At 38.6% G+C, this 26,022-nt stretch overlaps 1 protein-coding gene across 2 annotated transcripts in view; it reads right to left on the reverse strand.

Moving 5' to 3' along the window:
- Positions 1 to 26,022, reverse strand: part of SPON1 (spondin 1) — a 341,950-nt gene that overhangs the window by 20,816 nt on the left and 295,112 nt on the right. For both annotated transcript variants that reach the window (XM_026664804.2, XM_026664802.2), the window contains one exon: positions 579 to 780. In XM_026664804.2, the coding sequence (XP_026520589.1) occupies positions 579 to 780 (202 nt within the window). The remainder of the gene's footprint in view (positions 1 to 578; positions 781 to 26,022) is intronic.

The following is a 26,022-nucleotide window of genomic DNA, read 5'->3' on the forward strand; positions in this document are numbered from 1 at the left end:
AGCTTATAATTGTAATTAACTTCTTACGGTGATATCCAATGCCAGCAAGAAGTTGAATGCATCGTGACCTACAATTTATGCCATTTTTTTCAACCTAGGGCCTAGGTTGTCTATCTTGAAGAATCATTCCAGTATTATTAATTCGATTGTTTGTGTAGTGTCCCTGAAACTGCTAATGATTTACTTCAGGAAAATCCTGCCAATTTGCCTCACAGATCTTTCTAGGCAAAACATGGGCATAACTGCATGCAAAAAAACCTATCACATTCCTCTAATTTTATGCATCGGGGCTGCAGATAAAAAGACATTTTTCGATCTCATCAATACATTCAACAAGGAGTAAGTAGCATAAGATCAATAAATAAAACTCAACCTGCAAAGTTCAGTGTATCAGCTCTCACATTTTTTTGATTCCCTTCACTTCTGACTAAATGCTTAGGACCAGAAGACATGACATGTTAGCTGTTTATTAGGCATATACGATTCACCACACAGCATGTTTCCTACAGAACATCTTCCATGATGTTTTCTATGATTTAGTCATAAAAGCAGCACAGAAAATTTAGTATTCCTGATACCTCATAGGTGACTCCACTGTCAGTGCCAGCATCCCATGGAATCAGGTCCTGAATCACCTTTTGGACCCATCCGCAGTCCTTGGTGCACAGATCTTCAGCAGAAAGCCCTACATTCCAGTCAGGGCTGGGGCCTAGCATGGTAAGGAAAGACATAAGGTGGCGTGTTCTGTCCACAGAAAATTCAGCAGAGGGAGCTGCTCGCCTAAAAGTGAAGACAAAAAGAAATGAAGACTAAAGTAAAGATTTTGACTTGAGAAATCACAAGCGCGCCTGCAGAATGAAATAAGGGTAGGAAAACCCAGACACAGCTGTAAGCTACAGAAGCACTGCTGTGGAGAGAATCAAGCCTCAATTAACATAGTGCTTCCTACAGGTGCATTTAGGAGCTTTTGCATTATAAAACAGATTTAATGTAAAAACAAATTTTTTACAGAACACTGTTTTTTTTACATTGATGAGTTTGTTCAGGCATTAACAAGATTCAGGAAAAATGTCTGAGATATACTCTTGTATACCTCCACCTTCCTGCCTTGAAGGGTGGCTTTGGAAGAGAAATAATAATTATACATGGTTTAACTTGGTTACAATGCTTCACACATATTTCTGTTGTCTGTTGATAGAGGCTCCTGATGACTCAAATCATAGCGTAGGAAGAGTATTTTTGCAGATCTTGAAGGGAGCTTAGAAATGGAGGGCATGTCCCTCTCAGTCTTCCACAAATAGCTTTGTGTTAAAAAGAAAATGGCTAGAATGTCAAGTATTTATGTTTAATGACATCATTTTTACTCCATTGCTGGACTTCTTTCACAATTTTATTCTGACTTTACTTGCAAAGGAAATATAAGAAATCATTATCTAATACTTGTGGCAAAACACCGCTTTAAAATTCAGGCAATGCTGTTGAAGCATTCTTAAGGCATAGCATCTGGATGAACTTATCTGGGCTTCATCTTAAACACCGAAGCTGGCAGAATAGTCAAAACAACTGTTAGTTGGATTTTAATGCTCAAGCATGTGTGAGATTTATAGCAAAAGGAAAAGGATGCAGCCAAGCATCGTGCAAATTTCTGCCAAAATAAATTCACGGGGATAAGCAGTACGCCTTGATTTTTGGGAACTTGCCAAATATTCTTTTAATTGAGGATATGTTGCCATATGAAATCAATGATGTTCTTTCAATAAATCTCTAAAGATTTTCAGTGATTATTGACAGGCCATTTATCTGAGGATGAAGCATCCGTGCTGTGAACAAAACTAGTGCTTTAGAAATTTGCTGCCTATGCTAAATTATGCACAAACAGAGCCTGATGCTACTGAAGCATCCTATTCCTGGCAACCATGTCAGTGACATCTGGCATCCGATCTACTTTCCAGGAAGCCCAGATGGGTTGTTCCAATCTGACAACAAAAATCAAGACCAAAAAGATAGGGTTTAAGAATGGACCAGAGCTTTACAAACAGTTGCAACTTTACTATCATATGATGTGACAAGCAGACATAGCTGGCATGAGTTTGGAACTGCAGCCTGGAAAATTTCTCATTATTTGCCAGAAATTGCAGCATCGGAGTCCCTGGAACATTTGTTATCTTCTGTAAGTTCTCCACCTTGAGAAATGAAAATTACCAATCAAGGTCCCTATATGATTGCATGGGACTTTGTAGGTCACAGTAATTTCTCAGAATGGAAAGGAACCACAGGGAGCAGAACAGTTACTCTCACATTCCTTAACAGCAGTACAAGCGTGTTTCTTTATGTGAGAAACAGAAGAGCACACTTGGATCAGAACAAAACCTGTCAAATCCTCTTTATTTTGCCATTGCAATTCAGGATCTGAGGAAGACATCCTGACTTATAAATTTTCTGGAGAGACGTGACCTCCTTTTTCATCTGTTATTGAAATAAACTATTCTTTAAACCAAGGATCTTCAAACTTGGAAAGTTTAAGACTTGTGGACTTCAACTCCCAGAATTCCTGAGCTAACATGACTGGAGGAGGAATTCTAGGGCTTGAAGTCCCCAAGTCTTAAAGCTATTAAGTTTGAAGATCCCTGATCTAGAAGATCATGTGAAAACCAAAGGCTGCTGTGATGTGGTTTGGTTACCAGCAGATCAGGGAGACAAGGGAGGGAGGGCCATTTCAGGCATACCACAAGCTGCCCCGTTGTTGATCCCTCTCCTTCCTCTTTTCCCAGCCCTCCAAGGTGGCCAAGCCTAAGAGATGTCCCCATCATGAAGTTCTCAAGGTTGATGTCCCACAAGGGGGAGAAGGTGACTTCAACTCCTGGGAGAGGACTGGATAACTTACTCTTCACCATGGCATGGAGAAGACCTGGCTGAAGACAGAGAGAGCCAAGGTTCCTCTTGTGTCAAAGTTGTGTGTAAGAAACTTTTTCTGGAATCTCATCCTACTTCTAGATCAGAGATCCCCAAACTTGGCAACCTTAAAACTTGTGGACTTCAACCAGAGGTGGTATTCTGGAGAACCGGTAGCGGAAATTTTGAGTAGTTCAGAGAACCGGCAAATACCCCCTCTGACTGGAGATTTTACAGTATCCTTCCCCTGCCATGCCCACCAAGCCACGCCCACAGAACTGGTAGTAAAAAAAAATTGAATCCCACTACTAACTTCAACTCCCAGAATTTGCCAGCCAGCATAGCTGGCGGGAGAATTCTGGGAGTTGAGGTCCACAAGTCTTAAAGCTGCCAAGTTTGGGGACCCCTGCTTTAAACTATTCTTGTTTTAAGACCTAGTCAGTCTTTTCAGTGTTCTACTCTAGTCATGAAGTTAGTCATTTAAGATGCCTTCTCCTTTTTGTTCCTCACCCCAAGGTAACCCAAATATTATCCCTAAGGGAGATAATATTTCCCCATAACTAAAATAAAGCTGGGACCACCCATAGTAGTTCTGTGCAGGAGTTTGCCTCAAAAAATATTTCTCTTTTGGCTCAATTCCATGCCTTCTTCTGTATATGAACTGACTTCATCCTTGGTATATCCTTCCTGATCTTCTTAAAGCCCCTGTTCTGGAGAGCAACAAAAGAGAGAAAAGGAGGGTAGGATGATGTGAACTTTTCTGAAGTGTGAAGGAAAAGGAATGTGGATACGAATGTGTATCAAATTGGTAGATGAAGATCCCGATAGTGAATCCTATTATTATTCTGTATCCGACAGCTAACAATTAAATGCAGCCAAATCTGAAAACTAGTTCTTCCACTTGTAATGCTGTTTTTGGCTAGCTTGCAGATTTATATATTTATAAATAACACAGATGAGCCATCCAAAAGCTAGTCATTCTCAGGGTGATATAATTATATCAAATAAGCGTAGTCCTCCCCACCGCTTGAGTGGGTTGGTCAAATACCAGAACCTTTAAAAGAAAAGGGGGGAAAAAATCCCGGAACTCACATTCTATCTTTCTTAAGCCTACCAATATCAATTTTGTCTTTTGTTTTCATCTGAGGCTTCCTAGGTGAAAATTTGTTAACACTGTGAACCCACGCTTGCAAGACGGATAGGGCATCATAAATGCTGTTAATGAAAAGACTTCTTCTGTCATCTCATCTATCACCTGGCCCCCATGATAAGATTGCTCTTTGCTTTGTAGTGGTGCTGCAGTCTAATTCAAATATTTCAAGCCATTAGTGTTCATTTCTGTGCTTTCCTTGAACAAACATCTTGCTCCACGAAGAATATCTTGACAGATTGAAGAGCACCAAGCAAACTAAATGCTAAAGCTTTCAACATTTAGCAGGCTCAGGGTTTTGACTGCAGAGATCAATTTTAGGAAGGCTACAAAGGAGCAAACTCCAATTGAAATCAATCATGTTTGCTATAGAGTCATCACACCTCCACAATATCCGCAACACTTCTGAAGCTAATAGACATTTTTTCAGATGCAATGTGGAAGGGATTACAACCATTAAGGGTTTGCTTCAGAGTAGGATCAGCTTTATCAATCCTTCTCTACATACAATTTAAATGAGAATGGTCCCTTGTAACCTGTGTCTTTTTTGTGGCTTTCAGAACCCGTCAAATTTTTACCACCAAATTCAAGAATTAACAGCAGCAACAACAACTAATAGCAATGATGCACATTTTCATTGATTTGCAGCTCCACTAGTGACTTAATTATGTAATTGCTCTGCCCATTGCAAGTCACAAGTGTCAAAAAATAAAGCTCAGCCCCTTGTATCATGACTTAGAGGGTGCTCAAAAGAATGAAGATAAATCTACAGGAGAAACTGACACCAGTAAATGCTCAGAACCAAAGTCTAATACCAGCAGAAAGGAAGGAATAAGAATTGCTCCAGTCGAAAAGGCCTACTCTGAATATCTTATGCCCAAGAGTTTTGGCTGGCAGAATTCAGGAAAGGGGACTTTTCTGTGATGGCCCCGCCCAACCCTTTGTAATATTTTCCTGCCAGTGGTGAGGTTGGCCCTCATATTCCTGGCCTTCCCAAAGAGCCTGAAACCTGGACTTGCCAGGTAGCCTGGGCCCCTGATAGGGACCCTTTATGCTGGGGGTGACTAATGGGGTAGAAAGAAGATCCCCACCTCAACTCATCTTTCCTCTTAGTTTTTAGTCTTTATTTAATCTTTCTAATTTTAATTGTTTTGTATTCTCTTTTTAAAAACCATGTTATCATTTTGTAAGTCATCTAGCATCACTGCAACAGTGAAGTGGGCAGCATATAAATTTAGCACATAGCCTTTTCTAAGTGTAATGCCTCCAGTGTAAGCTCCTTTTAATCAATCTTTAACCCCACACAATATCGCATTGCCAAGTGAATAATGAAGACAGCTGAGGGACATAAAATTTGCACATCTACAACAAAGACATCGTTAGAAATAAAATTATATTCAGGAATCAGTATTGCTTCTGAGTAGATTTGAAAAACTTTTCATTGGTAGCTTGGATCATGGAATAATGTCTTCACTGTAAATTTTTGTATTTCACTTCTTGAACTCCTAAATCATATCCTCAACCCAAATTCTTCGATATAAAGCCAGCTTGGATATTTGGAATTTTAATTTTACTGATTCTTGGGCTATTTTTTTTTTTTACCTCAGTTCTCTGTCCCATCTCTGGCTGCTTTTTATTTAGTGGAAGGAAATATTTAAGCTTAGGAAATCTCATCTATTGCTATCGATTCAGGTTCCTCAGAATACCTAGTATGTGAAATATTACAAAGCCATCTTCCTATTTATTACTTTGAATTTCCTATTAGTTTGAATTTTTGCTTCCCCCACCCCCTGGTTTCTCAGGCACAGGACTTACTAGGAAGCAAAAGGAACCAATCATGCTACATAGCAATTATGGATATGCTTCCATTTTTCAACCCTATTAAATTAAGGGACATAAAGTTTCATTTTAAAATTGCAGGAGTATAAAAATCTGTACTACCACACCTTCTTCCTGTAATTTGCAATATGCCTTTAAAAAAATAGGAGGATATATTGATGACGTTGTTTCTATGAATGCCTACAGGGCTGATAAATAAACCCTACCAAATTTAATGAAGGATATTCACAGCTAGTGTAAATAGGATTGCAAAATTAAACCACATAAGGCAGAGAAGAAATATCATTTTTTAGAAAAATAAAGACCTATACCGTATATTCTTGTTAAGAAATGCTAGTCCCCCAACTCCTGGACAGTCTGTGGTGCAACGTGGCATTGGTACATGGAGCGAGACATGATGTCCCAGATGTGCTCAATTGGATTCAGGTCTGGGGAACGGGTGGGCCAGTCCATAGCATCAATGCCTTCGTCTTGCAGGAACTGCTGACACACTCCAGCCACATGAGGTCTAGCATTGTCGTGCATTAGGAGGAACCCAGGGCCAACCACACCAGCATATGGTCTCACAAGGAGTCTGAGGATCTCATCTCGGTATCTAATGGCAGTCAGGCTACCTCTGGTGAGCACATGAGGGCTGTGCGGCCCCCTAAAGAAATGCCACCCCACACCATTACTGACCCACTGCCAAACCGGTCATGCTGGAGGATGTTGCAGGCAGCAGAACATTCTCCACGGTGTCTCCTGTCACGTCTGTCACGTGTGCTCAGTGTGAACCTGCTTTCATCTGTGAAGAGCACAGGGTGCCAGTGGTGAATTTGCCAATCTTGGTGTTCTCTGGCAAATGCCAAATGTCCTGCACGGTGTTGGGCTGTAAGCACAACCCCCACCTATGGATGTCGGGCCCTCATACCACCCTCATGGAGTCTGTTTCTGACCATTTGAGCAGCCACATGCACATTTGTGGCCCGCTGGAGGTCATTTTGCAGGCTCTGGCAGTGCTCCTCCTGTCCCTCCTTGCACAAAGGCGGAGGTAGCGGTCCTGATGCTGGGTTGTTGCCCTCCTACGGCCTCCTCCACATCTCCTGATGTACTGGCCTGTCTCCTGGTAGCGCCTCTATGCTCTGGACAGTACACTGACAGACACAGCAAACTTTCTTGCCACAGCTCGCATTGATGTGCTATCCTGGATGAGCTGTACTACCTGAGCCCTTTGTGTGGGTTGTAGACTCCGTCTCATGCTACCACTAGAGCGAAAGCACCACCAGCATTCAAAAGTGACCAAACCATCAGCCAGAAAGTATAGGAAGTGAGAAGTGGTCTGTGGTCACCATCTGCAGAACCACTCCTTTATTGGGGATATCTTGCTAACTGCCTATGCTTTCAACCTGTTGTCTATTCCATTTGCACAACAGCATGTGAAATTGATTGTCAATCAGTGTTGCTACCTAAGTGGACAGTTTGATTTCACAGAAGTGTGATTGACTGATAAAGTTACATTGTGTTGTTTAAGTGTTCCCTTTATTTTTTTGAGCAGTGTACATCTCCTTCACAAAAGAAATTACCCCCCTCCTTGCTTAAAAAGAAAAATCAGAACCAGAACTTCTACACCTAAATTTACCCATATATAGATTTCTCATTTGAAAGTAGAACTCTTGCCATTTGTAAGAAATGGTGTAGGGTCTCCTTCTTGGGGGGGGAGGGGTTGGACTAGATGATCTACAAGGTCCCTTTGATAATCTATTAATCTATTAATCTGTTAATGTTGCTACTTCTTAAGAAATCTTACTGGTCAGAACTCTAAGAGACTTGTTCTTTGGATTAATTGCTTCTTGTTCAGGTTGCAACAAGAGAAGTAATAGTGTTAATTCTGTTCTTTCAGTAACCATTGCATTCTCCTAGGAGTCATCCAGATATCAACTTAAGAATCAAAAATGTTCTTTGCAGGCAGAGAGATAATGTTTTATTAAAAATGTTATTTGGTTGGCAGAACTTTCTGTTATGAAGTCAATGCGCCCAGGTAAATGTAGCTGTTTTTCAATCTTAATTAATAAATGTTTGAATAAGCAATTTGCTTTACTAGGATATAAAATCTTTAAGACATAGACATAGAGGAACTGCTTTGGGTGCTATTGTTGACCATCTGTATTATATCAATACATGTCTGTATCTAAACAAATATCTAAGGAGGAAATAATGAAATTAAACTGTGTTGTCTCAGACACAAAGACAGCGTTGGGGGAGAGCTTTACATTGTGATTTTCTGAATCAGGCTTTTACAAATATCTAAATATTATACAAATATGCGAACCTGGAAGACATTGTGGGTACATTCCTTGAGACATTTGTTTACATAACTCTTCTGCATGTATCAAAATGACACTGGTCCAAAATATGGAATGGTAATTCCCCCATAGCCACGTACTTCTTATCTTCCTTCTGTTTTCTCTTACCCATTCCTCCAGGGAGTCAGAAAGGTTGCACACATTGGTGATGTTAGAAATGTTTCTCTGGAAACCTAGTGCTATTCTCTAAATGTCCAAGATGCCTTAAAGCAAGAAACAAATCTTTCCAAAGTTCATGAGTCACCTCTTGCTTCCTTAAACCAGCTGGATATTACAAAAGGAGTCCAGACTGTTATTGTGACTTGATTTAAATTTTTTAAAAATGTGACTGGAAAGTCTATGAGAAACAAACTCTATATCTGTGCCCCTTTTTACTCTGAGAAATCTTCAATTTCCCCCTCGTCCCATCCAAACGACTGCAATTGTGTCCCCAAATGGGGCAAACAAAGGTAGATCTTAGAAGCAAGCTTTTCAGCCCTCTCTCTCTCTCTCTCTCTCTCTGTGTGTGTGTGTGTGTGTGTAGAGTGTCAATTTCAATATCAATTTCAAATAATGTCAATTTCAATCTGTATTATTTTTAACAAAACAAAAATCATGCCATCAAATGCTAGCAAGAAAATCTTGGGGCTGCCTATAGAGAGATGGTGCTACATGTGGTTTGGGATCAAAGCTGCTCCTACTTTAAAGGGCAAAGCTGTATTATTTTATCATAAGCCCAATTACTTTCAGCAATCATAAACTTTTATACTTATACCCAAGTCTGTTATTCACCCCGGGGAACGACTGCATCTAAGCTACTGAAGCAAGATAGGCATTCTATTTGAGTTACCTTGAACATCTTAATTTTGTGTACTGTAACATGTAGGGTAATGGAACCAGAAATAGTCTTTTCATTGTAGCCTTAACCTGCCCAATTACATAACAAAGCTGGCATAAAATACTTCAGGAGAAAGAGAGCAAGCTATAGGTCTGTAACTGAGCTCAAAACTATGACAAAGTAGAGTTTACTATTGTAAACTAAACTAAACAAATCAAGGAGAACAATTCAGAAAGGCATTCAAAATAAAGGCACAATACACTGTATCCACAAGACTTACATTGTTTACGATTATTACAATCAATAGAGACAGAGAAAAGTAATTAGCTGTGGCCACAATCATTAAGTCAATATATAGTAAGAGACTAATGAAATATATTTGAAGAAGCAAGCAAGGAATAGTGCAGTTGTCTCAGGACGCTGAAATATCTCAATATAATGACTTACTGGCTGTTGGAAAGGCAAATGACTGAACTTTAAAGAGAATGAAGCCTTCATTGCTTCACTCTCTACATGTTGTCAATCAAGCTCCACAGCTCTATTAATGGGACAAAACAAAGATCACTTCCTACACTTCAAATGATAGGAAAGTGGGCTTTCAGTGGTAGGCATTACTTTGCTAACTTGGACGCATAAAGGATAATTGATCTGGATGTCCAAGACAGCAAAGTAGTACTGTACAAGCCAGCATAAAGGAGTTTCAGTTCTGGAACTAAGGGTTCGGAATCAGAGAACAGGGAAATTACACTTGATGAATGAATTGCAATGCAAGAAAATGCAAGATGGCTTGTGGGATTGTGACTGAGAGATTATCCAGGGTGGATCTGCAATGCTAAAATATGGTTCTTAGGAACTTCTGAGATGAATGTGGGGTTCATATTTTCCATCAAGGTTTTAAATCAGCCAATTTACTGTTGCCCTCATGAATCTTTGACTAAAAATGTATGGAAGAAATCTTTATTTATTTGGAATAAAGTTCAATTTATTTAATGTTTGTATACAATTAAGATAAAGAACACACTGTACATGTATAGCAAACTGTTTCAAGATTCATGTTTATTGATTATTATGAGACTAGTAGTCATGTAGTTTTTTTCAAACAAAGATGCTGTCAGGGTTCTGGCAATTGATCCTAATTAAATCATAAGCCTCGAGTCAAGTTTCAAAAGAATACAATAGATTAGGAGCAACATGTCGGCATTATCCCAGTTGAAGCCAACTCTGACACATGTGATTTACAGTCACCTGTGACCTTGTTTCCCCCCTTCCCCCTGGGTGTGTCATCAATCAGATTCTCCATGTTCACGGGCTAGGCATCATCATTCACATTCTCCAATGAAGGATTTTCGTGGGCAGAAAATCAGGTAGCCTAACTACTATCTTTGTAAGATATGTGTGGAATGTACTTCTGGGTCCCCCCGCCTGCCTATGGCAACTCAAAAACAGGCATAGGAATTCTTTACGAGTTGACAGATGCATTAGTACGTCCAGGAAATATCAAAATAGATATACATATTCATTCTGCTGGTGTACAGAATACATCATGGCTCAGAAAAAGGAGTATTATTCTGCCAGTGTTTATTGTTCAGAGGAGTTAAACACTGTTTCATTCTGAACCCTTAAGTGACATCAGAGAATACCTATTGAGACTTATACATTGAGAATTTTGTAAATAAAATAGCTCACATTGAAATTGATTAAGTTGGTTGAACTAATTCAACTGTTCATGCAAGTAATGTGTTATAAGATCCAAAGCAAAGTCCTGGCTAGGTCAGCCCCATGCCAATCTAGACCAATATGTTATGACCTCACAGGACCCAACCAGATTCTGTAAAAAGATACATCCATTCCTGCTACTACTGCTTGGATCTGGTTTTTAGAGCCATGTTTCCACAAAAGGGGAAGTAATACTGAGTCTTAGCCTCATCTTGTAATAGATTGTCCAGGTTAATTATGCCCTAAAAGAAGTACTTTCCTTTTTTCTGTTCTGTCATTTGTTATTTTGCCAGTCTGATTTTTATGTATTTGTCAAGGCCTCTGTTATTAACTAACGTAGGAGTGTATCTGAAGGAGTGTGATCTATAACACTTATTAATCTCTTTTCTCCACCTTCATTCTAGTATCGTAGGGATCAGAATGACTAGCTGGGTACAGAAAATGATTAATGGCTCCTTGATGGATCAGTCCTGATTGTCTTGAAGACAGTCATGAAATTGGTTCAGAAGCCCTTTCTGAATTTGGATGATTACACTAATTATATATTTGCTCCCTTTAGAGACAAGATACTTGAACAGATGATGACCATGTGATTCTAAACATTCCTAGATAACATGGTGAATTTTTCCCATGTTTTGCACTGTAACAGATTTTGGATGGTATTGATGACCCAATATTCTCCAGAAGGTGTTGTTTGGCTAAAGGTAAAATGGGGAAATGGGGAAAATGAGCAGGAAATGGGTCTTTTCAGTTATTGCTATGACAGGTAACTTGGTATCACACTATTTGTCTTTTCTGCCACAAGGAAGACCTTATTTTAGCCAGTTAGATCTTTCAGTTTTTTTAATTGGGGCCTTCTATTGCGGAACCTAAAGACTGGATGTTATTTTCTATGTATAATTTACATTAAATAGCAATAGCACTTAGACTTATACACTGTTTCACAGTACTTTCGAGCCCTCTCGAAGCAGTTTCTTGCCCCCAACAATCTGGCTCCTCATTTTACCTACCTCGGAAGGATGGAAGGCTGAGTCAACTTTGAGCAGGTGAGAATCAAACTGTCGAACTGCTGGCAGCTGGCAGTCACCAGAAGTAGCCTGCAGCACTGCATTCTAACTACTGTGCCACCACGGCTATTAAACAAGAATGCAGCTTCACCATTTAATGAATACTTTTTGATAATGAATACTTTCTTGTCATCATTTATCATTAAATTTAACAGAACATCCATGAATGTGTAGAACCTCATGCCATAAGTTCCTGAAATTAGCAGTGAAATGTGTGACTCTTTGTCCCTTTAAATATGGACATTCATCACACAGCACCCAAAATCAGACAGCCAATTTTCTAGGACAATTATGCCAAGGTATAGATATAATAATTAGCTACAAGAGAATATCACGCTGAAAGAATCTCTTTTTCATAGGCTGCTTGCATTGTCACCAGTGATGAAAATGACACTGCTTGTGGGGAGAATCAAGACTGATAAAAGGGAATTAGGCCACAAATCTGGATTTTACAGATAACAAACATCGAAATGGTCTGCCTGGTCAACAAGTGCACAGAATGTTATTTTCTGACTGCTATACTACCTGCTATAATATAAAAAAGTGAGAGATAATAGAAGTAATCCCTGAAGCATTTCTTAGAGCTTTCAAGCAGTTTTCAATCTAAAGTGCAATATATTTTATAAACAGCAACAAATCTACAATTGTATCTGCAGTCTTGTGTAAAATCTCTAAAGTTACAGACATCGGAGTGCTTCTTTAAAAAAACGTAAAACACATCACTTCCTTTAATAATTGTTTAAAATGCCAATCAATACTTCTAATGTGAAATTCGTAAAGTTGGATGAAGGTCTAGCTGCATATTAGGAGATCAATTTAAATCTTAACAGGGTGCATTACATTTTGCAGAACTGGCCCTGAAAGTGTCCACAAAAAATATTGACAGTTAATTACGGTAGTTCTCAATTTATGACTTGTCGCTTAGTTTGAAATTACAGCAGACCTATTTTTTTGGGGGGGTGGGGTAATTATAACCCAGAGCCAAAGTTGTAATGGTCAGGGCTCTTCCGCAATCAAACTTTGGCAACATAGCTGCATTTATAGCCATTTGCAGTATCCTGCACTCATGTCACCACAATATGCAGCACTTACTTCCAGTTTTCAATAAAACCACACCATAGGTTATTTTGATTTATTTGATTTATCAATTTCTTACAAGATAATAGGTATAAGTATATACATAGTTATGAATACATGAAATGGATACATATAAGAAAAATAAAAGAAACAATAGGACAGGGACGGTAGGCACGTTGGTGCACTTATGCACGCCCCCTACAGACCTCTTAGGGGTGAGGTCAATAGTAGACAGTCTAAGGTTAAAGTTTTTGGGGTTTGGGGAAGAAACTACAGTCAGGTAGGGTATTCTAGACATTGACCACTCTGTTGCTGAAGTCGTATTTCCTGCAATCAAGTTTGGTGCGATTAACCTTGAGTTTGTATCTATTGTGTGCTCTTGTGTTGTTATGGTTGAAGCTGAAGTATTCATTGACAGGTAGAACATTGCAATGTATGATTTTATATACCATACTTAGATCAGACTGAAGACAGCGTAATTCTAGGTTTTCTAGGTCTAGAATTTCGAGTCTGGTGGCATAAGGTATTCTGCAACGAGTAGAGGAGTGGAGAACTCTTCTTGTGAAATATTTCTGGACTTTCTCAACTGTGCTAATATCAGATACGTAATGTGGGTTCCAGACCGATGAGCTGTATTCGAGTATTGGTCTAGCAAATGTTTTGTATGCTCTAGTTAGTAGTGTGATATTACCAGAGAAAAAGCTACGTAGGATTAGGTTAACAACTCTTAATGCCTTTTTGGCTATGTAGTTACAGTGGGCTCTAGCACTTAGATAATTAGAGATGAGTATTCCAAGGTCCTTTACAGAGCTTGGATCATCAACAAGATCTTGACTATTCAGCTTGTATTTTATTTTCTGGTTGTTGTTTTTTTTTGCCAATATGTAAGACAGAGCATTTATTTGTTGAGATTTGAAGTTGCCATTTGTTTGACCATTCTGATACATAGTCAAGGTCTTTTTGAAGGGTAGCAGTATTGTCTGTGGTATTGAACAGCTTTACATCATCAGCGAAAAGAACGCAGTTGCTTTTAATATGATCACATAGATCATTTATGTAGAGTATGAAGAGAGTTGGTCCTAGAACATTGCCTTGGGGGACACCACTATTGACAGGTACAGAATTTGATAGGACACTCCCAATTTTGACCATTTGTTGTCTGTTTGACAGGAATGCTTCTATCCAGTTATGCAGTTGTCCAGAGATACCATAAGATTTTAGTTTTAGGAGTAGTTTGTTGTGTACCACTGAATCAAAGGCTTTACAGAAGTCTATGTAGATTGCGTCTATTGCTTTGCCCTGATCGAGTTGTGTAGTCCATATGTTTTTGCAGTGTAAGAGTTGCAGATTACAGGATAGTTTTTTCCTGAAACCAAATTGTTTATTAGAGAGTAGATTGTTTGTTTCTAAGTGGAGGATGATGAATAATTGATTCCATGACTTTACAGGTGATGCAGCATACAGAGATTGGTCTGTAATTTTCAACTAGGCTGGGATCTGCCTTTTTGAAGATGGGGATGACCGTGGCTTGTGACCATAGTTTTGGCAAGGAGCTGGTCCTGAAAGATTTTTCAAAGATTATGCTTAGAGGTTCAGCTATGGCAGTGGATAGCTTTTTTAAGAAGTAGGCACATATTCCATCCGGTCCAATAGATAGAGATGGTTTTAGATTATGTAATGCTTTTTCAACATTGTCTTCTGTAAAATCGACATGTATTAGATCATTGTAGTTGTCTGTGGTTTGACTAGGAAATATGGGCATAATCCATTGCTGTTTACAAATACTGAGCCAAAGAATGTGTTAAAGAGGTTGGCTTTAATAGTGTCATCGTTGCAGTCTTTACCATTAGATCTTTTCGGGAGTGGGATGGACCTTGAGTCTTTTAGTTTGTTGTTTACAAAATTGTAGAAAGTGTGGGTGGAATTTCTTCTTGTTTAATGTGATAATTGGTGGATTCAGTCTTTATCTGGTGGCATAATTTTTTGTATCGGCTTTTGAAGTTGGCAACGTGACCAGATTTGTTTTTCCGCCAAAGTGATTTCTTTTTGGACTGAAGCTTCCTTATTGTTATGGGTAATTTGTTTTTTCTGGTTTTGGGAGTTGTTAATGGTACATATAGTTTGATGACTCTTTTGACTTCAAGTAAAAATATGTTGTAATGGTCTTCTACAGTATTGCATCCAGTGAATAGAAATTTCCAATCAAGGGATGAGAGATCGTTGTTTATAAGATCATAGTTGCCTTTTTTGAAGTTATAATTGGGGATTCCGTCATTGTGATGATTTTTGTGTGGACGTATGTTGAGATAGAAGTCAATCATGTTGTGGTCACTGTTGGAAAAGGGTTTGTATTCTGTAAATTGAATTCAAACTATTGCAGAAGATGAGATCAAGGCAGTTGTTAAGTCTAGCGTTGTTGTACTAGTAGTTCTAGTCCCAGATTTGTTACTGCATTGTAGAAGGTTGCATGTGTGGGTTCAGTTGTTCATTCATTAAGGGTCCAATTAATATGAGGTAGATTGAAGTCACTAAGAAAGATAAAAGCGTGTGGGCAGGATGCTGCCCATGTTAGTGGTGTATTTAGGTTGTTTGCATGTTCAGTGTCATAATCAGGGGCTCTGTAACATAGTAAGAACTGAAATGTGATATTTAAGGATAGTTCACAGATGATGGTCTCAGGAATAGCAAGCTCCTGGGTAACTTGGATGTTTTTTTAGATGTAGGGACTTTTTATAGAAGATAGCAACACCACCTCCTCTACGGATTTCACGATATGATTAGTAAACATGATAGTCTATTACTGTGGTAATGGAGTCAGGGAAAGATGTGTTGAGCCATGTTTCACAGACAAATATAATGCCAAATTTAGCCATATTTAGTAAGAGGAGAAATTCAGGTATTTTATTTACAAGGCTTCTTGCATTGAGTAGCTTGCATTTAAGGCCAGTTGTGGTTGGAATAGAGGTAGTTAGGGGCATGCCTGCCTAGTTTTGAGTGATGTTGGATTGGATGGGGTGGGGTTGGATGCGGAGTTGTGGGTTGTGTGACTTTCTTTTGATGCAATCAGCTTGGTAGTCAATTTATAGATGGCCATGCCCACCTAGCCACGCCCACAGAACCAGTTGTTAAAAAAAACCTGAATCCCACTCCTGATCTATCTATATCTATATCAACTATATCTATGTGCATCTGTACTTTTTATCTGGATGTGACAGGGAAAAAAGCATTTTGGATCCACAGAGAGGCTGTCATAGCATTTTTTTTGGCCATTCTTTAAAGCTGCTGTGTCACTTCCTGAAACTGTGGCTATAACTTTATCCTGGGAAAGCACATATAGATTTAAGAAGTTGCCAACAGCTGCTCCAAATCATTTTTCTCTCTCTTTGAAACTGAAGATGTGAACAGTGATAAAGGATGTTAGGAGAGTTAGTTTTCACAGTCACAACACAATCACAATTCGATAGGGTTGGGGGGGGGGGAAAGGATAGATGGAAAGAAGACATTCAAAAGATGAGGCTGATCTTTGTTTAAAGGTTTGAATACAGTATTGCTTCTATAGGTAAAACTTCTTCTTGAAACATGGAAGTTGCTCAAATCCTTTGATTATGGCTTCTTTTTAGTAAATGTTATTTATCTGAAATCCTTGGGTTCCTTGTTAGCTTGCCTAAATGATTCACTACTGCCTGTGGTGTAGAGCAGATTGTAGGATTTGGATATGAGATGGAGTTATTTATTTATTTTATAGAAATTTCTGAATCACTTCACAAACCGTACTATTTCAAAGATATCTAACAAAACATTCAATCTTGTATTTCAAATTAGCAATCACCTTCCTGGTCAGAAAGGCATTTTAATAGAAACTTAATTACAGGGAATGGATTGCTTCATAACTTTGCAATTAAACTGTTTTTTTCTTTGCCGTGCCAGGAAACATCCTTTAATGAATCTTTTCAGGTTAGAACTTTTAATGTATTTTATTTCAATGCAAACAATCACTGAGTTCTCCATGAATCCCATGGATTTTAAAAGAAGAATGGAATAAGCAGGTCTCGCACATTCTGGTGAGAGAGACGTTTCCTGAGGATGAGTTCCAGCAGTAATCTGAAAGCTTGGATGACTAAACCTCAGGTCCCAGTGACTGACTCAGATTGGCTCATGCAAACAGGTTTGTTCTTGACAGTAAGTCAGTTATATAGATGTTCACATGGTGAATGATGGATGCTCTGTTACTTCTACAAAAAAGCTTTGGTTCTAGCATGTTTATAACTGGAATAGAAATTATAATGCTAAAGTGGGAACTTAGCTGAAAAGAAAGTCCACTGTCTATTCTGCATAATAGTGGTGCTGTTGCCACCACTGCATCTTCACCATTACCTTAGCCATCATAAAAACCAAGATTGGCTGGCATAGTTTCTCTTACATGCACACTGCTTGGACATATATATCATGGTAATTGGCAGGCTGTATATGCGGATATCAAAAAGTGATATATATATATATATACAGTATATAACCTAAAACCATTTACACTTCATGCACTTGTGATCAAATTTACAGAAAAGTAAAAAATAATACAACAGAACCGCCTTTTTTAAACAATTATAAACTGCACATACACAGTGACCTTTACAAAGTTCAGAAATCTAGGATGAATGAATTGATAACTCTGTCTTCCCACAAGTTACATAATGGAAAATCACAAACTATGAAGAGAAAAGAGAGAATGGTATAAGCTTTTCTTATTTTGAAGAGGAAAAGTTACCTTCAAATAAAAAAGTCCTTCCTGCTCACAGTTGTAAATCTCCCTCTCCCTCCCTCCCTCCCTCCCTCCCCCCTTTGAACATATGCAGTTTATCCTTGTTGGCTTTGGTCCCCAAACACTAATAACTTTGTTGTTATAACAGTTTTTTTTGACAGGTCAAGACAACACAGAATCAGCATAATGCTAAAGTTCTCTGGAAGAACAATTATTTGAGTGACTTCTTTTATTGGGCTAGGTCTGTGATGGTGAACCTATGCCACGTGTGCCGGAAGTGGCATGCAGAGCCATCTTTCTGGGCATGTCAGCTGTCACCCGTTGCTCTTCTGAGTTCCAGCACATGCATGTGCACCAGCTAGCTGGTCTTCTTGCGTGCCAGAGTGCCAGAAACCGGAAGAGCAGCACCCAGCACGTGCATGCGCGCTGGCCATCTGGTCTTCTGGTTTCTAATGTGCATGTGCACATGAAGACCAGCTGGCCAGTGCACACATGCACGTTATAAACCGGCCGGCCAGCTGGTCTTCCGCGTGCATGCGCGTTAGAATCCGGAAGACCAGATGGCCAGCATGCGTGCGTGCACTGGGAGCTGCTCTTCCAGTTTCTGGTGTGCACGTGTGTGTTTCAGCACTTGGTGCCTTTTTGGCATGCACACATTCCTGTTTTGGCACTGGGTGCCAAAAAGGTTAACTACCACTGATCTAGGTTCTTCTGTAGAAGAATGGTTAAACAATGAGATGGCTAAACTTATCAATTGTCATGAACAAGTAGTTGTACAAATAGAGTTGCCCAGAACTGTTTCAAGATGGGCAGCTGTACAAATCTTTTAAAGAACCAAATAAAAGTACATATAAGTATAGTCAAAACTACAAAACATATGGTGGAATATTAAAAACACTTTTATTATGTTATTTTATTTCCAATGTTCATATCCTGGCTTTTCTTTCAGGATCTCAGATCCAAGATACACACTTTAAGATGTCACAAGACACTTCTGTGTATTTCCTGCCAGAAACAAACATTAGTTAAATCTTCAAAACTGTCACAATGGACAGAAAACCAGATGGGCAAAATATATTGAAACCACACAAATCATAGGAAGTTCTTCTTGACCATCAAGCCACTGTTGGCATTGCGTGAGTACCACTGGACTGAGATGAGCAGGATCAACTTCCCCATCTGGTCCATGCAATAATTCTGCCAGGATGGCACTTGTTATCAACAATCAATCATTGCAAACAAAAGCAAGTTAGTTTCACAGATGCCAAATTGGAAATTAATTATATTTTTTTCTACTCAAGTTGGTAGACAGCTAAAGAATGATGAGACAGAGTTGAGGAAAACAATATAATTCATTTTTGTCCCTCTTAGCCAAATTCCCCCCCCCACCAAAAAAGCTTCAGTAAATTGTCTTTTTGCAGTCTTAACAGTATATAATTTTGTTCTCACTCTCCTTTCATGCTTGAGACGTGCCTTTTGTTATGTATCACTGTTTCACACTCTATTGTTGATCACATTAAAGGAATCTTTCCATGCTAGACGTATCCCAGTTATCTTTAGAATGATGTTAAAAGGGGTGGAAACAGCTGAGCATGGCACACCATACTGTTACCATAGAGACAAGAAACTGTCTTATCTTCCTCTTTCTCTTCTATAATTCCCAAACTGCAATTTTTTGTTTAATGCAACACCATACAATTTATAAAAGGTTAGCAAACATATCTGGCAGCACTGATTTCCTAATAAAGCTAGCTATAATAACCAGTGTAAAAATCTGGTGGCAGGGGGCAGAGAACACAGAAAATATAATTAAAATATTTGCCAACTGTTTTACTTTGAAAGTCTTAAAAATATAGTGCATCATCTTGGGTTACTGCGCTATCCAGAGCAAGATGCCATTATCATTTATTAGTTTTCATATGGCTTTTATGTTATTTTAATTTTTGATTGGAGCCCTCCAGAGTTTTTGATAAGATGGGCAGCTATATAAACATACTAAACAAGTTAATAAATAAATGATTTATAAAACCTGTAACATGATAATTTGAAACAGCAGTTAACTCATTTAAAAATAATTAAACTCTGGTAAAAGTCAATATAGGCAATCTTTATAAGATATAACAATTACAGTGATACTAGAACAGCTTCCTCGGGGGTGGGATCCGACAGGGTTAACTACCAGTTCAGTCATTTATGAGGTTCAGTGATTTACGATGTGTTTCTCTACACGCTGCCAGCGTGTGCCTGTAAATCGTCCTCAGCATGCTGCGTGCAGAGAAGCAGCCTTTCAAAAAGCCTTTTTTTCCTGCTTTTTGAACTGTGCCTCGCACGACAGTTGAAGTTGAAAAAATCAGGAAATAAAGGTCAGGTAAGAGCCCAGGTGGGCGGGTGGGCAAAAACACCAGCAGACATAGAACTGGTTCTAAGTTTGCTGCTCTTCAGAGCTACTGGTTCTACAGAGGTGGACAGAACCGGTAGAAAGCCACCCCTGAGCTTCCTTAAACCACAGACCAAAACCAACCAACCTGCTGTCTAAACCATCACTTCAGCCATAAATAAACAAGAAGTTTATACAACAACTAACTGAATGGCCAAGACAGTGCTATGAGTTAATGATGATCTCATTCTCACCCAGTGTAATATCTCACCCCTGTTAGCATTAGGAAAGACATTCCCACTGGCACTTTTTAGGGTTTACCACTAAAACAAAACAGCAATTGTGGGAAAGGGCAAAGGAAGTCCTCCCTCTGGTTTGGTCTTCCAGAGGCTTTTGAAAATGGAGTTATATTGGAGTCCCTATGGTGACTAGAATGCCTGGTTAATTTACTTATGGTTTTATGCATTGATTTTTACTTATTTTATTTTTAATCATATCATAAATGTTTTATTGTATCCTCATTGTAACTTACTGAGAGTGGCAGGGATATAAATTTGATAAGTAAAGAGCTTGGGATAGGGATCACATCTCTTCTCCAATTTCAAGCTCAAGAGCCAGTCTGCAGTTCACAACAGCAGATTTTATTTATTTCAAAAGAGCTACATTTATGTAATTGCTGGCCTAATTATTAAAAGAGCACAGCAGTTCTCTGACTGCCTATGATGCAATCATACATTTGAGAAACTCATTGAGATAATTATTGCAGAGTTCATTTGAAGATGTGGATGGCCAGGATTGCTTTCCAGATCATTTATCTCAATTCTTCTATCACCCGAATACGTGGCCTGGGAAATTATAGCCATCACATAAGAAGACATCAGGAAATACATCCTGGCTCAGCCATGAACTACTCGACTTACAACCATTTGTTTACCCATTATTCAAAGTTACAAATGGCACTGAAAAAGGGGATTTACAACTGGTCCTTGAATTTAGAATAGTTGCAGCATCCCTATGAACGAGTGATGCACATTTGTGATTTTCTGGCTTTCGACAACCAAAGACAATGGGGGAAGCCAGATTCGCTTAACAAATCACGTGATTCATTGCAATTGACTATCTGCAGTTTTCTTGGCAAGATTTCAGAAGTGGTTTGTCACTGCCTTTTTCACTGAGCTGAGAGTTAACTGACCCAAGTTCACTCAGCTGGCTTTGTGTCTAACATAAGAGTAGAACTATTGATTTCTAGCCTGGCACTTAAACCACTGCAAAGATCTGGCTTTCTGTTACACTAAACTAGCCACAATTACATCAAATGGATGACATGTATGTGCATCATGATGTTCTCATACAAATAATGCAAGAGTCAGTTATTTGTAAGATGGAAGGCTGTATAAATTTGATAAATAAAATTAATTAAAGGAATAAAATAAGTAGAGTCCTGATGCCTAACCCATGTGCAAGTTGCATAATTTACACCATGAGCTACATTCTATCACTGATGCATGAAGACATTGATTCTTTGGTTATTCAGCTGTGTCACAATGTGCCTTCTATTTACCCAGAATATTCTTTGTCTTGAAAAAGAAAACTTCTGTACTGATTTCGAAATAGCTGTTAAAGAAATGTTCATTGCTTCTTCTTGTGTAATGGCCAGTTTCTCTATCCCACAGACCACATCCACATAGCTGCTTTGCAGTGGTCTCTTCCCTTCCAGAGCTGCACCCCTTGAAACTATGGCTTTCTGGCTGACAGTTATGTGTAACCACTGAATAAGTGCTGCTCAATTGCTGGAGGCTGAGAAAGGGGTTTAGCAATGGGGATTGGTATGGAAGTTGTAAACTACCTAAGAAGCCCAAGCACATTACATCAGGAGAGGAAGTGAACCCCTGAGAGTAGCAGCCACTGTGCTGTCTGAGGAATTCTGGGAGTTGAAGTCCACACATCTTAAAGTTGCCACGTGTGAAAAGCAGTGCTAGATCTAATAACAAAATAAAAAGTGGCTGCAGAAAGGATGACCTTTGATCTGTCTCACAACCAAAGGAAACTTCAGAGGAAGGAAAACACCTCAGGGACTTAGAGTGGAGCAATCCCCCAAGAAACCATCTTGAACCAATTTGCACCACAAATTTGCCAACAAGGAAATCTCATTTTGGGTCATCTTCTCCATGTGAATCAATGCCAAATATATTGCCTATTTGGCCCATCTGGAGGTGGAACAAAAGCAAAAACACATTTCCAAAGTTGAGCACTTGTTCCCCCTCAGCAGTGGGGGGGAAATGAAGTCTGCTCATACAGATATGACTACTGAAAAATAGATGTCCTTGTGCCAGGCAAAGAGACTGTGTGGATTCACATACAGTTGGCATAGGCTAAAGTGAATCTACTTACAAGCCTGGTCTCTAGATACTTTCCCCCATTCCTGACTTCAAAGAGATAAACCAAAGACTAGGAAGCTCTGTGGGACAGCTGTTTCAGGATGTGTCAGTGGAGGTATCAATTATCAACTACAGATCTTCCAATTAATATTTTGTTTAAAAATCTACATGTTGCTGTAAGTCTTGGCTGATGCCTACTGACTATAGGTAAAAAGTTTGCATGCCTGATTTCACTTTCATATTATGAAAGAAAATATTTTTTTGAAAAAATGAGTATAATAAAATGCTAATGATATACAACGGCTGTTTCATTAAAAGTCTATGACATTCATTTTCCTTTCCACTTTAAAGAAAATAAATTTAAAAAAACCAAAATATGATCATAATTGTTAGTTAATTCAAGTTCAGAATAAAGGTGCATTTTACCATTCAAAATTGAGAGCAAACATTCTAAAGATTTCAGCTTTCTATATTCAAATACATTTTTCCTTAATTGTTCTTCTCGGCTGGATAAATGAAGGACGTGCTTAACTGAACAAAACAACAATTGTGCTGCCAATTTGTTCAGTCTTTATTTACACATTTAGAAGTTGGTATTGTGAAGATATTGAAGGCAGAACACGAGATCTTTACTAATGGACTGCACTGGATTTTAGAACAAAAGGTGAAGTGAGCAATCAAATTAAACAAAACAGTTAACTCTAAATAGAGTCGGTGTCTTGTTGGATTCCAAAAGAGTTATACTTAAACTCAAAGTATTTTTATGTTTCAAGAGGAATTATTTTCATATTTCTGAAACATTAATAATAATAAATGAATTACTGTGCTAGCAGAGAAAGAAAATGGAAACATAATTATCTTATATATTGTAAATACTCTGAGTTTCACACTGTATGTATTAAAAATCACAATGTATTATAAGAAAATATCTTAATGCATTTTCATTACAGATTTCTTTTTCAAAAATTATTTGATAACATCTTAGACATTTTGCTAGACCTCTAGGATCAGTGCTACAGGGGGGTCATTAATATTTATCTTAATATTTTTTTTCAAATCTGAGATGTTCATTGATTTGAATCATCTTGTAAATGCAGATTAACACATGCTTAGTATAGATTTAGTAGAAACTTTCATTCAGGTAACAAACTATAATGAATACATGATTGCTTATGCCAATGTTATTCAACTTTGGCAACTTTAAGATTCATGGATATCAACTCCCAGAATTCCCCAGCCACCATGCTGCCAAGGTTGAGAAACACTGGCTTATCCATTCCAAAAATGTCTATTAACTCTATTCTCTCTAGTACGGATTTAGGATAATGTGAAAGTTTAACTGCATTGCCTAATGTTAACTTAATACTGTATATTCTTTAATTCATCTTCTATTTTGTAATTAAAGTAGAAACAAGTCAATAATAGGAAAGGAAAAAATACATTCAGTATTCTAATGTTTAAATTCATCTTTAAATATGAAAGGCAATGATTGTTCTTTAGCACAATGAAGATAATAGGATGAGCTATGGGTGTATGTGTCTTCCAAACCTCCTTTTGATTTTGGAGGTATCACGATCTATTCACCACAAAGGGGGCAGTATGATATCTATAATTTTTTCTGCTTTTTAAGAAATTGCTAATCTGAGGTAATTCCTTTTGTCTCTTTTTCTCCAGGCACAGGTATTCAACCTTTCTAGGATGTAGTTAGCTAGGGTGCTAATCTATCATGTATTTAATGCCCAAGTCCAGCTGTGCTGCCTCATCTTGACAGGGGTTATGCTCCTGGGAGAAATGAGCAAAGAATGTACAGACTATGTGCCAAGAGAACATATTCCCTGCAGGGTCTAATGGCAACAGGTAGAACCAGCTTTAACCAGCTTTAAAATTGACAATGAAGATATTGATGGTACTGGATCAGTGGTGGGATTCAAATTTTTTTACTACCAGTTCCGTGGGCATGGCGTGTCTTGGTGGGCATGGCAGGGGAACAGGGGAAGGATACTGTAAAATCACCATTCCCTCCCCACTCCAGTGGAAGGATACTGTAAAATCCCCATTCCCTCCCCACCCCACTAACTTACTTTCCAGTTCTCCTGTGCAGAGCAACAAAAGAAGACCCAGCCAATCAGCTGGAACTCGGGATGCAGAGAACAGACGGGGGCATGGCCAGTCAGAGGTGGTGTTTGCCGGTTCTCCGAACTACTCAAAATTTCTGCTACTGGTTCTCCAGAACTGGTCAGAACCTGCTGAATACCACCTCTGTACTGGATACGTCCTGCCCTTTAAGATCAACCATGAATAGTAAAGGATCGAGCAGTCAAGAAATATGCTAGATTAGCACACTTCTCTAAAATTTTCACAAAAAATCATTTGCATCATTAGCCACCAAATCACAAATTAAAATTAGCTTAAATGTGTGTTTAGTCATCATCTTTTTCGACTCAGTGCTAGCAGAATTTTGTTTCCTAACTTGCTTCTTTAGCGATACAAATAAGAACTTCACCCTCTCAAATATTTAACAGACCTTGCAAGTTATTATAAACTCCACCAACTGAGAATTGAAGTTGCAACATCAGCTGTTGTGAAGGGAATGTTAAAATTACATGAGGTGGGGATGTTATTTCTAGACCAATAGTTCACCACATCAATGAAAACCCGGCAGAAATAATCCACTGAGAGGCAATCCCTTTATTTCAAAATGGTTCATTTACTTTCTTGTTAGCTCCATATTCCCCATAGAGCCCAGTAGATTAAAAAAGAAAGAAAAAGAAAGAAAAGCAAAAATAAAGACCAGGATTTTTTTCATGCAACTCATAGAGAAGAAAGAAGAGGAAAAGGAAAAGAGGAGGAAGAAATGGCAGACAGAAGACAGCTCTGTTAAAATCAGAGCCGATTAATATGGCTCTTCCTAATTTCTCTCTGCACAAGGAGAAAACTTCAGATTACCCTCAAATCAGAGATGGTGTTCAGCAGGTTCTGACCAGTTCCGGAGAACCGGTAGCGGAAATTTTGAGTAGTTTGGAGAACTGGCAAATACCACCTCTGACTGGAGATTTTACAGTATCCTTCCCCTGCCACACCCACCAAGCCATGCCCACAGAACCGGTAGTAAAACAAAATTGAATCCCACCACTGCCTCAAGTGCTCCATACTGTTGCTCCTTGCAGCAGTCTGCAGAACATTTAGAGTTCTGGGATGCGAACTCCTCCAACTTTCACCATTATAGAGGTAATCACATGTGCTGATGATCAATTGACCAAGGGCACTTGATTAGCAGTATCTTGCTGCTACTTAGCCTCTTCCTACCTAGGGAAGCAGTAAGGATATACTTACTTTTTCACATATGACTTCTCCATTTTAGAGAAAGACCCAATTTTTCCACACACTGGCTTTCTTTTTATAAAATAAATGATGACATGGTGTACTATATCACGTATTGTTCATCTGAGGTTGTATTTACCTACTTTTAAGAACTGCTAAGGACTAGATAATTTTTACGATGTCCTGATACATAAAACCATAGAACTCAAAAAGGATGTACTTACTTTTTTATATGACCGTATATTTGAATCTCTTACTCTAAGGTACCCTATAATTCCAGCTCTTTTTTT

Source organism: Notechis scutatus, chromosome 1 (assembly GCF_049901735.1).
Source record: "Notechis scutatus isolate UNSWTSFEM ecotype Mainland chromosome 1, rNotScu1.2, whole genome shotgun sequence".
Taxonomy (NCBI): Eukaryota; Metazoa; Chordata; class Lepidosauria; order Squamata; family Elapidae; genus Notechis; species Notechis scutatus.